A 14,054-nucleotide genomic window follows, 5' to 3' on the forward strand; every position below is an offset into this window, starting at 1 on the left:
TGTGAACACAAAGCCTGTATATCTTCTTGCCAATACATAATTAAAAAACTCATAGGGGACGTTTTGGCTATAAAGCTGAATTACCTGGCAAAGGAAAGTATACTCTTCAAAACTGTATTTGACAAAAAAGCACAGATGTTGTCCAAGCTATGCAAGGTTGAACACAGACGAACCCTTAAAGTCGAACTATAACTATGATCTTCAAAGTCATCACCATTCTATAACCCTATTTGTTTGTTTCAGTTTAGTCACCAACAAGTATGGGTGTATACTTTCTTTTCCCGAGTAGTATATTTCAGCCAGTCCTCCCCAGCGTCTGTAACACACAAATAGAAGCATTCGAAAAGCAACACCTTTACAAAATAAATCCCTGTGCATTCAGGGATGGTTTGCCGAATATTGGCAACATATGTTTGGTCTTGCAGATGTCATCTTAACCTAATAAAGAAACAGTTCACAAATAAGTACTGGGATTGTTTTCTTCGAGTGTGCACGTGACTTCGGAACGTGTTAAATGACACGTGTCGGGCTGACTGTGTTTCAGTGTATTATTAGACAGCTAGTTGGTTTTCAGAGTGGTCAACGAAGTCATTTGTTTAGATTCCGGCCTTCATATTAAACAATGTACAGTGAGTTACATGGATCAATGGTTGTATGGACCCAACTGTGCTGAATATGGAGCCACGGGAACGAAAGTGGAGAGGTGTACACGCATGTTAAGAAACTATGCATGTTAATGATCACGACACTACGCATGAAAATACTCAGCCAGGACAACACGTATGACAAAGAACAAGCCGGGACTGGACTATATGTATGAAAGTGATTAGCGAAGACACAATGCATGCTAATGGTCAGCTAGGACACAATGCATGCTAATGGTCAGCTAGGACACAATGCATGCTAATGGTCAGCTAGGACACAATGCATGCTAATGATCAGCTAGGACGACAATGCATGCTAATGGTCAGCTAGGACACAATGCATGCTAATGGTCAGCTAGGACACAATGCATGCTAATGATCAGCTAAGACACAATGCATGCTAATGATCAGCTAGGACACAATGCATGCTAATGGTCAGCTAGGACACAATGCATACTAATGGTCAGCTAGGACACAATGCATGCTAATGGTCAGCTAGGACACAATGCATGCTAATGGTCAGCTAGGACACAATGCATGCTAATGATCAGCTTTTACGCAATGCATGCTAATGATCAGCTAGGACACAATGCATTCTAATGATCACCTAGGACACAATGCATGCTAATAGTCAGCTAGGACACAATGAATGCTAATGATCAGCTAGGACACAATGCATACTAATGATCAGCTAGGACACAATGCATGTTAATGAACAGCCAGGAAACTATCAATTTCAATGATCAGCCTGAACATTATGCATGTTATATTAATGATTTGACAGGAAACTATGCAAGTTAATGATCAGCCAGGAGACTATCGAAGGTAATAATTATCTATGCATGTAATAATGCATGTAAACATTATGCATGGAAATGTTCAGCCACAATACTACTTACTATGCAAGGAAATAATCAACGATGCTCTTTATACTAATGATCTGAATGCTAATGATTGGCCTGGACATTATGCATTTTAATGATTTTTCACAACATTACGTATGGTAATGATTAGCGACAACACTATACATGCTAATGATCAGCCAGGACACTTTCAATGTTAATGCTTGACCACAACTAAATGCTGTATATGCATGCAAGTATTGCATTCAAGTAGTAATAAGTCGTCAGGAAAATATGCATGTTCAGATGGGATATTTGGCATGCTCATGACCTGTCAAGAAAGAAGTCTACTTGCAAATATTTTCCGAACGATATATTATAAGAACATTAACATTTACAGACGTTTTCAGACGTTTTCTTGCAGGTAAAACGTGTATTCGGTGTTATATTGACAATTAAAATTGTGTCTTTTATTCAATTCATTTGCTGTTTATCAAAAAATTGCTGGTCTGTAACGTGATACATATATTTCTAATACCATGATGCCGCTCTAATAATGTACTGACCGGTTCCATAGATATATTAATTAACATTTACAAAATTCAACATTGTTTGACTATCAAAAAGTAGCCGCAGGATGTGAGTGAGTGAGTATGGTTTTACGCCGCTTTTAGCAACATTCCAACAATATCACGGCAGGGGACACCAGAAATGGGCTTCACACATTGCACCCATCTGGGGCCCCTGGACGTAAGCCACCCACCAGGTTATAGTGCTGCCTCCCCGCAACAGCGGCATATACGCTGATGCTGCGTTAGGCAATATTCACTCACAATACTCTCCAAAAATGTGGCCTTCGTTTCAGTGCCCTGCCACGTTAAATGATTACTGTTATTTTTCCATTCCGCCATTACAAATGCTGTAGAGGAACAAGTGGTCACTGTCAAGAGGTCTTGAATGACTTGAATACAAAACGAAAATAGACTGTCAAGCCTTATCAAGTGAATATCATTCAAATCTTACGATATCATGATATGAATACATGAGCCTCGAGACCGACAATTTATATATCCTTTGTCTTATAGCAGTGATGTAATCCGCTTCAATCACAGAATATTCATATCTACCGCCGTTTGTAATCATAGAATATATGTACTTTTAAGGTAAATGGCTAACATTACGAACAATTGCTATCAGCTGAAGGAATGGTATAAATCCAGTTAGGGTCCATGCAGGAAGCAAATATACTGTACGCCGCGTGGTCCCTAGTATGATTACCTGCCTTCAGTTGTTGGCAATCTAGTTTTTATATTGCCTTGGCTTGTATAGTTAAAATACTTTAGATTAAATTAATATTTTTAATTTAATATCTGTGATAATCTTCGTTGACAGATTTTTTGCATTTACCTTCAATTATTATTAATCTATAGTTTGATTTAGTCACGATATGGCTTAAATATTGCCAAAGTGACTTTAAAACTTAACTCACTCACACAAATAGCATCTTCTAAACAATGCCAATCAAGCACACACGTGTAGTTACCTGAGATTCTCAGGCATAGTTAATGTTTAATATTGTTACATGGGGACTGGAGTTAATGTGGATCTTCTGACCGTGATGAAGGTATGTATATGACAATGTCATTGCGTGGAGGTGGCAGATGGAATGTATTTGTATCAGACTTTTGAGTAATTTTCGGTACAACTAAATAATTGTAATCATAAACATCTTGGATTTGACATTTCTGTGGAGAAGGACCAAAAATCAATTACGAAAACGTCATAGCGTTTTTGCGCAATAACTCAAAAGATGGTGAGTGGTGTTTGAGTGAAACATATTACGTAAATGTATTACCCAATCATGACATCTGTTGTGTTCGCATAGCCTTGAATATTCCCATTTAGTTGGGTGCTGTGTCAAATATATTATAATAATTACCTGTCAGCTGTATAGATATTCCTTTCGAGTTAAGAGTATATAAGAAATGTGCTGACCACGCTTAGAAAGGCAAACCAAAGGAAAGACATATATCTTGATTTAGTCACGATATGGCTGAAATATTGTCTATTTGACTATAAATTTTAACTCATTGACTTAAAGCAGTGACAGAAAAGAACTGTCAAGAAATATCATTAGCGAGAAAATTGATTGCACGGTCCCTTAATCAATGGTATATCACAGACGTCTTGTCAGTGCTCGTCACAGGAATGCTCTGTTGAGAGGGGTTAATGTTTAATACATAGCTAACACATCGGATGCATAGTATGTCTCATATTCACATATTTCCTGACTTAGTAGATGACCATTCACCACTCTCGGGGAACGGAGATGAGGACAATCATATCATCTTCCTTCAACTCCTAGAAAAATAATTTGATTCCTTGGGTTTAATCAAAATATTGTTTCACTGGATGTTTGGAAAAACAGCATTATGCTGGCTCCCAAAATTGTCTCGCTGTTCAGAGAAAACGTCTGAGGTTTCAAGTGCCGACTGATAATTATAATCTGTCTCAATTATAAATCTCACCCCGGCAGGTTTAAATGGTTGACAACTGACAGCCTTTCACATTCTTCCTCTGTGCATGCATGAGTCCATGTAAAGTAGAAATATCTAGCTGCTCTTAGTTGTGACCATTGCAATTAACGTCACATTGTACGTACAAAACTCCTTCTTGGTGATACTTCAAGTTGAGACGTTAGGCTGCAATCAAAATCGATCATATTGATAACTTTGTCTCGTGATGATCCTGATCAAAATCACAATCATAATAATCCTTCGAATTGATAAGATGGCACAGCAAATTCCTTGAATGGCACTCCATTACGCCTGTAGGCATGATTCAGCTCAAGCAGCTTTGCAGACAGAGTATAGGCTCAACTACAATTACCCACAAGGAAACTGCTCCAAAGAAATGTCCCAATTTTCCCGCAATAAATTGCTTCACTTGCAATATTATCCCACTGTTAACCTAAGCGTAAAATCTTGACTCCAGAAAAGTCCGCACGCAAAGTTATAGTTGATATAATCATACGGTCCAGATACCAGCTCAGAATGGCAGAATATATAATACGAACATTTTTGACCAGCAGACGGAGCTATAGATAGTTACTGGGACACATTGCTGCACTGTTAGTACTCGGGTTTCCACGACGTGAGCAGGTCAGAACCTTGAGGAAATTGCGTCTGAATTTCCGGGCACTTAGGAAATATAGATAAAAGTTGACGGCATGGCTGAGATCACAGAGAAGGTAGGCGACGTCCCTGAAGATGCTCTTCCATCCCTGTTGGACGCTGTATGGGGAGACGTCCCAGTAGACGTTCACGACGTAGTAGACACACACCGGCAACGTCAGCACCACAAAGACTATTGACGCCGTCAACAACATCGCTGTGATCTGGACGTTGAAGTTACTGCCTCTTCTGGAGTTTACGCTGTTGGTGAGAAGTGTGCGTGCTTTCAGGGAATGTGTAGTGTCGCGGATGATGAGGACGTTGAGCGTGAAGAGGGAGATACACGGGATGACGGCGTATACGACGGAGTCGATCCAGTGCCATATCTCCTCCACGAAGTATCGGTACTCCTCCGGTTCACCGCACCGCATGACGTTCAGGTAGGAGTCATAGATGTAGGAGTGGGTCCACAACACAGGGGCAAACACCCAGAACAAGATCCCTGCCTCCACGGACACAACAAGGACGGCTTTCTTCATCTTAAACTTCCGGGTAGATGTCTGAGAGAAAGGAAAATGTATGGCTATGAACCGTTCCACAGCAAGGGTGATGAGCACCCAATTCGCGAACGCCACAAGGAAACTTCCAAGAAACTTCAGCGACTTGCATCCGGATACTCCAATGGGAACATTGTACATTGCCAGTTGGTGATACAGAAGTTTCACCACGATGGCAAGGTTGTCGACGACGGCTAGCAGTAACACGTAGAAGGATGGCGTCCCCACATGGCCGACACGAAGGATGGTGAAGATGGTGGCGATGTTGCCAGGGAACCCAAAAGCGACAATGAACCACAAATAACGCTGGTCTATGTAGTACGATACTGTTGCCAGTTCAACCCACTCGTCATATTCTGCATACATTAAACGTGGGTCAGAGTAGGAGCTTGTCGTGTGGTTATCGTTCACAACCGTAGCAGTGACGTTTGTCTCCACCTCCGGGTACATGGTAAACTCATCCATTGGCAAACTGGTTCCATTCAGTATCATAATTCATACATCTCGAGTCTCTCCCTGGAGAGGACGGTTGGTAGAATATCCTGGCGAGTTTGCAACTTATACTACTTCAAGAACAGCCTCCGTGCACATTGGTCCCTGGTTAATCGATTGCATCTTTGTTGTAAGCTGCATCAACACTGCATCAATGCTTTTATTGGCGTCTGAACACGCCGGCAGCAGCCAACTGAAAAACACAAAGCAGAGATGAAAACAAGCTTGTTATCCTAGTCGCAGATCCGCGATAAACTTGCCTAGGGGCTGGAGGTTTTCATAAGTGTCTCTAACTCAATTTCCCTCATCATTTTTCAACTAGTATACACTTGGGGTGTTTCCATTTACGCTCGTGAAGACATTACTTTTGTGATTTTAAGCAAGCGATCACTTTAATTCCTACTCGCTGGCGTCCAGTGTCAACTGTCGATCGATCTCATACTCGATCTCAATCAAATATTAATGAAACACTTTCAGGATTGACAAGACATTTGTTGTTCAGTTCTCTTAATGTGTTACATATCTGTTAGTATTTACGATAAGTGATATTCACGATAAATCACAAACGCAAATGTTATCTCTGCTCGAAAGCTTCTTACGTGAATTTGTGAGGAATGCCCGATGAGATAAGTGATCGTTGGACACATTGGATTTACGCTCTGGCACTCACAAGATACAGTTTCACAGTGTCAAAAGGATGCACTGTTACACTATCCCATAACATATGACCAGTCACACACAGGGGATACAGTGTCACAGTCACAGACATGATACAGTGTCACAGTCACACAGGGGATACAGTGTCAGTCACACACAGAGGATACAGTGTCACAGTCACACACAGGATACATTGTCACAGTCACACAGAGAGGATACTGTCACAGTCACACACAGGGGATACAGTGTCAGTCACACACAGAGGACACAGTGTCACAGTCACACACAGAGGATACAGTGTCAGTCACACACAGAGGATACAGTGTCACAGTCACACACATGATACAGTGTCACAGTCACACACAGAGGATACAGTGTCACAGTCACATACAGAGGATTCAGTGTCACAATCACACACAGGGGATACAGTGTCAGTTACACACAGAGGATACAGTGTCACAGTCACACACAGAGGATACAGTGTCACAGTCACACACAGAGGATACAGTGTCACAGTCGCACAGAGAGGATACAGTGTCACAGTCACACAGAGAGGATACAGTGCCACAGGCAAACACAGGATACAGTGTCACAGTCACACACAGAGGATACAATGTCAGAGTCACGCACAGATGATACAGTGTCACAGTCAAATCTAGAATATACATCCAGAGACCGTTAAAACAGTGTTAGGCAAGTTTTCTATTAAAATAAACTTAATGTATGTGCGGAACATTTGATAGTCTGGCGCCCTTATTCCTCCCCACGGCGGATTCCGTCCCATCCGTGTATCAGCATTTATTACCAACATAAATTTATCGAATTCTGATTGGTCAATAGCCAAAGCATACGAAACCATCTAGGCGGATTTGCCCTGGTGTACGAACCGTACACCTCGTAAAAATTTTCGCAGGACACAATACACTAGGGTGCGTTCCTTTTGCACAAAGTGTTTCGTACGAGCGATGAATTTCCTAATCGAACGGCCCGAGCATCTCTCGCGTGCGTACTCTCGAGTGCCAAGAGGGCCCTCCTACAAAATCGAGGATGGCGATCGTGAGAGCTGTGGAAGTACGTCATTTGGCGTGGTGTTTACAAAACATAGGTGAGTAGGCCAAAGACATTCGACCTTACCGAATTACTTGCACCAATGAACAAATTCGTAAATAAATCAAGGTGTTGTTTTGGATCTTGGTTAATTGAATTGATCAACAGATGGTCGCAAATGGCTGTTACAGACCCGTACGAGTCATATTCGGACATGCATCATGTTTATATCTGCAGACCACTATTATTAGCAAGAAAATAATTTTGCAGACATATTTCAATTGGCCTAAAATTATTCTCACACTCAATATGAGCTTGTAAGCAGTTAACCGAGTGTGTCACCCAGCTGGGCAATGTGTCGTTCGCGCTGTAAGACCCTTGGAACTTCCGTAGTTCCTGAGGCGCCGTCTTACAGTCCCGCACTCCCTTTGAAAACGCCGTGGAACTAAGAGTGTATGGATCTAAAATGGTCAATTTCCATTCAATCATCGTTGTTGTATTTCCAGTCCGTGAGTTTGGTGAAATGTATACCGAGAATATAAAGCGCCAGCCTATTTCAAAACTAAGATGTGAAGCTGTGAAAATGTTAGACTAAAATAATTGGGAAGATCAATCAATATATAGAGAAGGTTCATCTGGTAACTGATTTAGAGATATCATGATCATTTGTATTTACAATTAAAGGAAATATTGTTAAAGATATGATGGCACTGCTTTTTAAAGCAAAATAACTATTTCTATTCTGCTTATAGAACACTTTTAAACTTAGGTTTCACTTGTCAAAAATGACAATCATGTGACCATAGAGGGAGTCATTTCTGATTTTCACTTTTCAAAAGAAGGTAACCTTTTTGAGGAAAACAAAATGCATGTTTTCCAAAAGCGCATACATCCTGTTCAAAGTAAAAGATAATTTCCATAATGGTTTTGTTTTAAACTAAAAGTATTCAACCAATTATGATAGTTGTTTTATTCTGAAAGATATATACTGGGTTGCGCTTAACTTTTTATTCACAGTAAATATTGATCCACCGAAGCTCACTTGAATTCGAGATATAGATTTTCTTGACCCTTCATGATATTCTGTTCAAAGCCCAAGCGAAATGACATTTAGCTTGTGTAAAGGCTCTCGACTTCAAGAGGTTCCAACTTCAGACAACATCGGCCCGTGGCTAATACACGCTTGATTCGCGACTACACTTCAAGTAGGGTGAGTGAGTGAATGAGTGAGTGAGTGAGTGACTGATGTTCGTCATTCGATGGTAGGCCTTGGTAGGGATCATATATTCCCAAGAAACAAAATTACATCACACAGCTTAGGGCCCAATGCCTTAAATCCCCGAAACTCGTTCTTAACTTGGTTTCAGGAAGGCAAGAAAATGTTTCTTTCATCTCAGCTGCCCAGGCAACTTCACAAACAACCTACTGGAGACCAGGCTAGCGCCAGAGGGAGACACTCAACCCGTCCAAGAATATCCTGGTAACACCAACTGAACTGTACACGTCTTCAGTGTGCTAAATCAAGAGAATAGCCAGACACTCCACGAGCGGATGGCAAACTATTAAAACAGTACCAGAACACAACCATGTCCATGTGTGAGCTAACTGTCGATGCTCCCGTGGGCTGACAAAATGAAATCCCTGATGCTTGCCTCGAAGATTTTAGGTTTTCTCCCGAATCTTAGCCCTTGTCTGTCAATGGCATCTCTAATGTTTTCATGTCATTGTATTATCAAATCTGTGATTAACGGATTGGGAAAAAGGAAGGCCAACTGAAAACTTAAACAAATAATTCTCACAGAGTCACTTTGAAAGGTTACAAGACATTTTTTTTTGCTTGATATTTACTGCTGGTCCTCGAACACTGGAGGAGCTGCATAAAGACGCCAAACTAAAATGGTTATATAATAGAAAATCCACAAAAGTAAAACCAGTTCCAAACTGAACTAACTGAAACAAGGAAAGATATATCATGGATAGGACTTTACTTTAAATTACGTTCCCTGGGGCAATCAATTTTAAAACATCAAAAATCGATTTGGAGAATAATCTAAATCAAATTTTAAGGATAAAATCTAAACCAAAGTATTTGATGCCCTGAAGGGAAAGTTAAATATATGGACAAGACCCACCATGAATTCCAAAGTTTTTGAGAGCAGTTATGGATTATAACCAGGAGCGGCAACCTTAACAAATTAAAGGTTGAGTACAGGATTACAAATGAATGAAAATGTACATGGATAAAATATTATCTCTGTTTGTGCTTTTCTTTACGTCTGAGTCCCTGGAAGAAGTAATTAAAATGTCAAACTCAGATGCGGGACCGGGGTCTGATGGTTGATAAACCGGTAAATCTGCTCCATTATGTACTAAAAAATATTTCTTCACTGTTTTAATTCCTTCGTGAATACAGGGTTTGTTCTACTTTGATTTTCCTCCAATGGCTAAACACTACTTCTCACAAAGAAAGGAGTCCCAAAACATTCAAAGTCAATTTAAATCAATCCAACCTTTTTAATCGTAGAATATGTGTGTTTTTAATATATGGCTAAATGTGTCTACACCGCTAACGGCTGAAGGGATGGTGTAAATCCAGCTAGGGTCCATGCAGGAAGCAAATGTACTGTAGGTCCCCATGGTCCCTAGTATGGTGATCTACCTTCAGTTGTTGGCAATATATAGCCTGTTTTTACCGTGTATTGTCATCTATAGTTACACTGTTTTAGATTTAATTGCTAGTTTTAAATTCGAATCTGTGATAATCTAGTTATTTTACTGTCCTTCGTTGACAGGTTTTTACAATGTAGCATTTATTACTATGTATAAAATTAATTGTTCTCGTCACGATATGGCTGAAATATTGCCGATGTGACGATAAATTTTAACTCACTCACTCACTCACTCACCAAGAAAGGGATTTGACTGTTTCTGAAAGGTTTCGTCCGATTATTCAATATTTAGATGTTGAATGTCATACAGAGCTTGTGTCATCATATTTTGCTCCAATGACATGTTTTTTTAAATGCACAGAACGAGCCAGAAAGGAGCGATGCTGCGTTTGCAAAGATGACTTCTTGAAAACATTATCCTTGAAAACCGTAACCTCTTAATGCGTTTGCCAGGCTACACTAAGGTTTAAGTATCTGTACCTCATGTACGCATTTTGAGGTTACTGGAATATATTGACCTTCCTAGGTGCACGATGTTTCTTGTATACAAGACAAGGCCTCATTGTCCACAGTACAAATGATAACAAATAATACAGAGTTAAGTGTTTGGGTCGGGGGCTTTTCAACACACCCAAAAACAACCATAAGGAATTTTACAACATTTAACAGTTGATTGGCGACTGTTTAATGAATTTACGAATACTCATAAAATTATCGATATTTCAATTTAGAATATCCGCCATATAGCTGGTATATTGCTGAGTGCGGCGTTAAACAACAAACCAACCTTTATAGAATAAACATTTCTCAATCTTTCGCAAATCGTTTATTATATGCAGCTCCTTTCCAATAGCATTGCAATGTTAACGTATAAAACATTAATCATTAATCATTTAATCATTTTAATCACATTTAAACATCGTTGAAGTTTGTCTCTTCATGTGATTTAATATCTAACAGACATTTTTCGCAACTTATTTTCTGGAGATTCGTCTATTAATACGGCAAGATTACTTACACTACCCCAATTTCATTAATGCATAGTTGGTTTTCTAGTGTAACGCAGACACCACCTAAAGTAAGTCTTTTTACCGTCTGTCTTTTTCGCAATTAGAAACATATCATCGATCCATTCAAGCACATGTTGGAAACAAGGAGCAATTTCAACTTGCAAAAACAGAGCTAGACTTCCAATATATTTCTGCTAAGTTTCTTTTCTTTGGAGATTGGAACCCATTCATATTTCAGGGAGATTCTTTAAGTCCTCTGATTTTCCGTTTTCCACTAAATCCTTTGTACTTTTTTGCATATAAAAGTGGAAGAATTTATTCTCACAGTTTCATTTTAGGGTACTCAGGGATATATGTCCTCCGGAAAACTCAAGGCGGGTTCGATTAGGCATCGATCGCTTCCTAGGATTTGCTGTCTGGGAAGGGGGCAAGAGCCCTAACTTTGGGATAAGCCTAACAAGCCTGACTGTACCAGGGAGTACCCGAACAATCTCTACTGCATCTATTTTAATCTGTGAATAATACAGTAAGTGAATAATAGTCCAAAACTGGTTGTTTGCTTTTTAGGGGAAAAAAAATGTGATATGCTAATACTTCCCTGAGAGAGACACTATTCGCTCTAGCCGTGTAGAGCTGGGTTACAAGTTATCTTCAGCCACCCATGCTTGTCACTAGGCCACTAACGGGATCGGGTGGTCAGATTCGCTGACTTGGTTGATACATGCCATCATTTCCCAAATGGGCCGATCATGTGCTCATGATGTCAGTCACTGGACTGTCTGGTCCAGACTCATTTATATAGAGAGGGCCATCAAGCAGCTGTAATATTGAGTGAGGATTTTAGCAACACGCAAGCAAGTTATTCGCGCTGTTGTGTTTCTGATGTGGTGACGTTCGTCCAAAATAGGTTTGAGGGATTGGAGGTTGTAACAGTAGTCAGTTCATAATTTTACCCAAATCTATTAAACTCTGATCTGATCTCTCCCAGTATTAAGTAACTGCATAGAGTATAACAGTGTTAATGACAAATCTGCGAGTTTCTGATCAGATTAGGAACAATTATGGCCCCTTGACCCTTCACATTATAATACACTCTACAGAGGATATCAGAAGGGTTATCTCCGCGTTAGGATGTGCGTTAAACACTGACTGGCGTTTCGTAAATACTGTCTCCTGCAAAATGTGCGGAAACAGCCGACAAGGTTATTCAGCAGATATTGCGATCAGTCTGTGCTGTACTTCGAGGCATGGTCAAAAAGTACCATATTTTAATGTCATTTGGTATGACATGGCCATCAGTTCAAACAACCGACCTTCCGCTCCTAGACAGACGCTCTGGCCATTATTTAATGAAGGCAGCCTTCCTCCACAAAGAGTAATCCAAGACTGTGTAGCTAAGGAATCTGCAGTTGATAGGAATGATGCATCAAAGGTATTGATCAGCTAGAAGACAGGTTAGTAAAGATATTTTGTAGCGGATTTCTTTTAATTTAGAAAATAAATAATTCCATTTTGTAAGTACCGTATGCCCCACGGCTCCTTGCAGATACGTTCGGATCACGATGCATCTCAAATTGATCTCCCTCCTTACTCTTTCGGTTCTTAGCCTCTCGCTTTTGAAACGTCTGAAGTGAATATATTCAGACGGTGTACAATATCCCCTCTTAATCGGTACAAAGGTACAATGTAATTCTTATTCTGAGGTCCATAAGTTGGTTATAAAGGCCAAGACATGACCATTTCTGTATGTCCACAGGTATTTAATTTCATATGTTCACTTTAATATAAGAGAATAATTTGAAGTGCTTCATGTTCTCGTGTACAGCGAGCATAAAGAAAATAATACATCGAGTATCCAGTACCATGTCTCGGGATAACAGAATTCTTTCACCTCTTTATTTGCATCTTCGGCTAAATTACCTATGTCACCTAACAAACCGTACAATGTTCCTTTACAATTTCTCATCAGTTATGAGGTATGAGACCTTTATCAAAATGAGATCATTTTCAAGTCTATATTTTTCAGGATTTATAAGCAGTTTCGTCCAGGGAGATTGGCATGATAATCTCCTCTTCCTATGCACACGATTTTCCACTGGAACTGAGTGAGTGAGTGAGATATTATTTAACGTCACATCGGCAATATTTCAGCCATATCGTGACGAGAACATATGTGACATTGAAATGGAAAATATGTATATTATACAAACCTGTCGACGAAGGATAGTAAAACAACTAGAATATCACAATTACAACTAAAACTAGTGTGGAAAGTTAAAACTGATACCACTATTTGGACAATACAATATGAAAACAGGCTATAGATCGCCAACAACTGAAGGTAGATCACCATACTAGGGACCATGGAGACTTACAGTACCTTGCTACCTGCATGGACCCTAGTTGGATTTACACCATCCCTTCATGAAATGTTAGCCAAAATTAAAATAACAAGACTACTACGTTTAAAAAGCATGGTAAGTTTGAATTGACTTTGAAAGTTTTGGGACTTACGTACCCCACTGTAACTGATATATGATCATGAAAACTACAAGCAATACAGACAACATCTAATGCTGTGAAAGTTAACCCGGAAGGTGTACAACAGTACATACCTGTATCTGTATGATATAGTGACTGTGGCCTATCTGTAGTGCGAGATAATTGCAGCATATTAATTGATAGCTTGCTTTCCTTGTCGTTATTCGTTAAATACTTAATGAAAAACAACCATTACAAAGGAACACAATCGACCGACAGTACATTTGAGGATGGCTAAACATGTTTATTACTTATTATTTATTGCTTTCATTGTATATTGTTGTATATTGGGGATCCTGCAATTATTGATTATGAACAAATTGAGTTTTCTGTCAAAACCTTTTGCTCACAGGTGCGTTCCTCAAGAGTCTGTGAGTGAGTTTAGTTTTACCCCGCTTTTGGCAATATTCAATACCCCGAGG

At 39.7% G+C, this 14,054-nt stretch overlaps 1 protein-coding gene across 1 annotated transcript in view; it reads right to left on the minus strand.

Moving 5' to 3' along the window:
- Positions 1–2,739: 2,739 nt before the first annotated feature.
- LOC124274125 (rhodopsin-like) overlaps positions 2,740–14,054 on the minus strand; it is an 86,067-nt gene continuing 74,752 nt past the window's right edge. The window contains exon 2 of the mRNA XM_046709447.1: positions 2,740–5,901. Within this exon, the coding sequence (XP_046565403.1) occupies positions 4,584–5,708 (1,125 nt within the window). The 5' untranslated portion in view covers positions 5,709–5,901 and the 3' untranslated portion in view covers positions 2,740–4,583. The remainder of the gene's footprint in view (positions 5,902–14,054) is intronic.

Source organism: Haliotis rubra, unplaced genomic scaffold (genome assembly GCF_003918875.1).
Source record: "Haliotis rubra isolate DU_JTF1 unplaced genomic scaffold, ASM391887v1 Scf104, whole genome shotgun sequence".
Taxonomy (NCBI): domain Eukaryota; kingdom Metazoa; phylum Mollusca; class Gastropoda; order Lepetellida; family Haliotidae; genus Haliotis; species Haliotis rubra.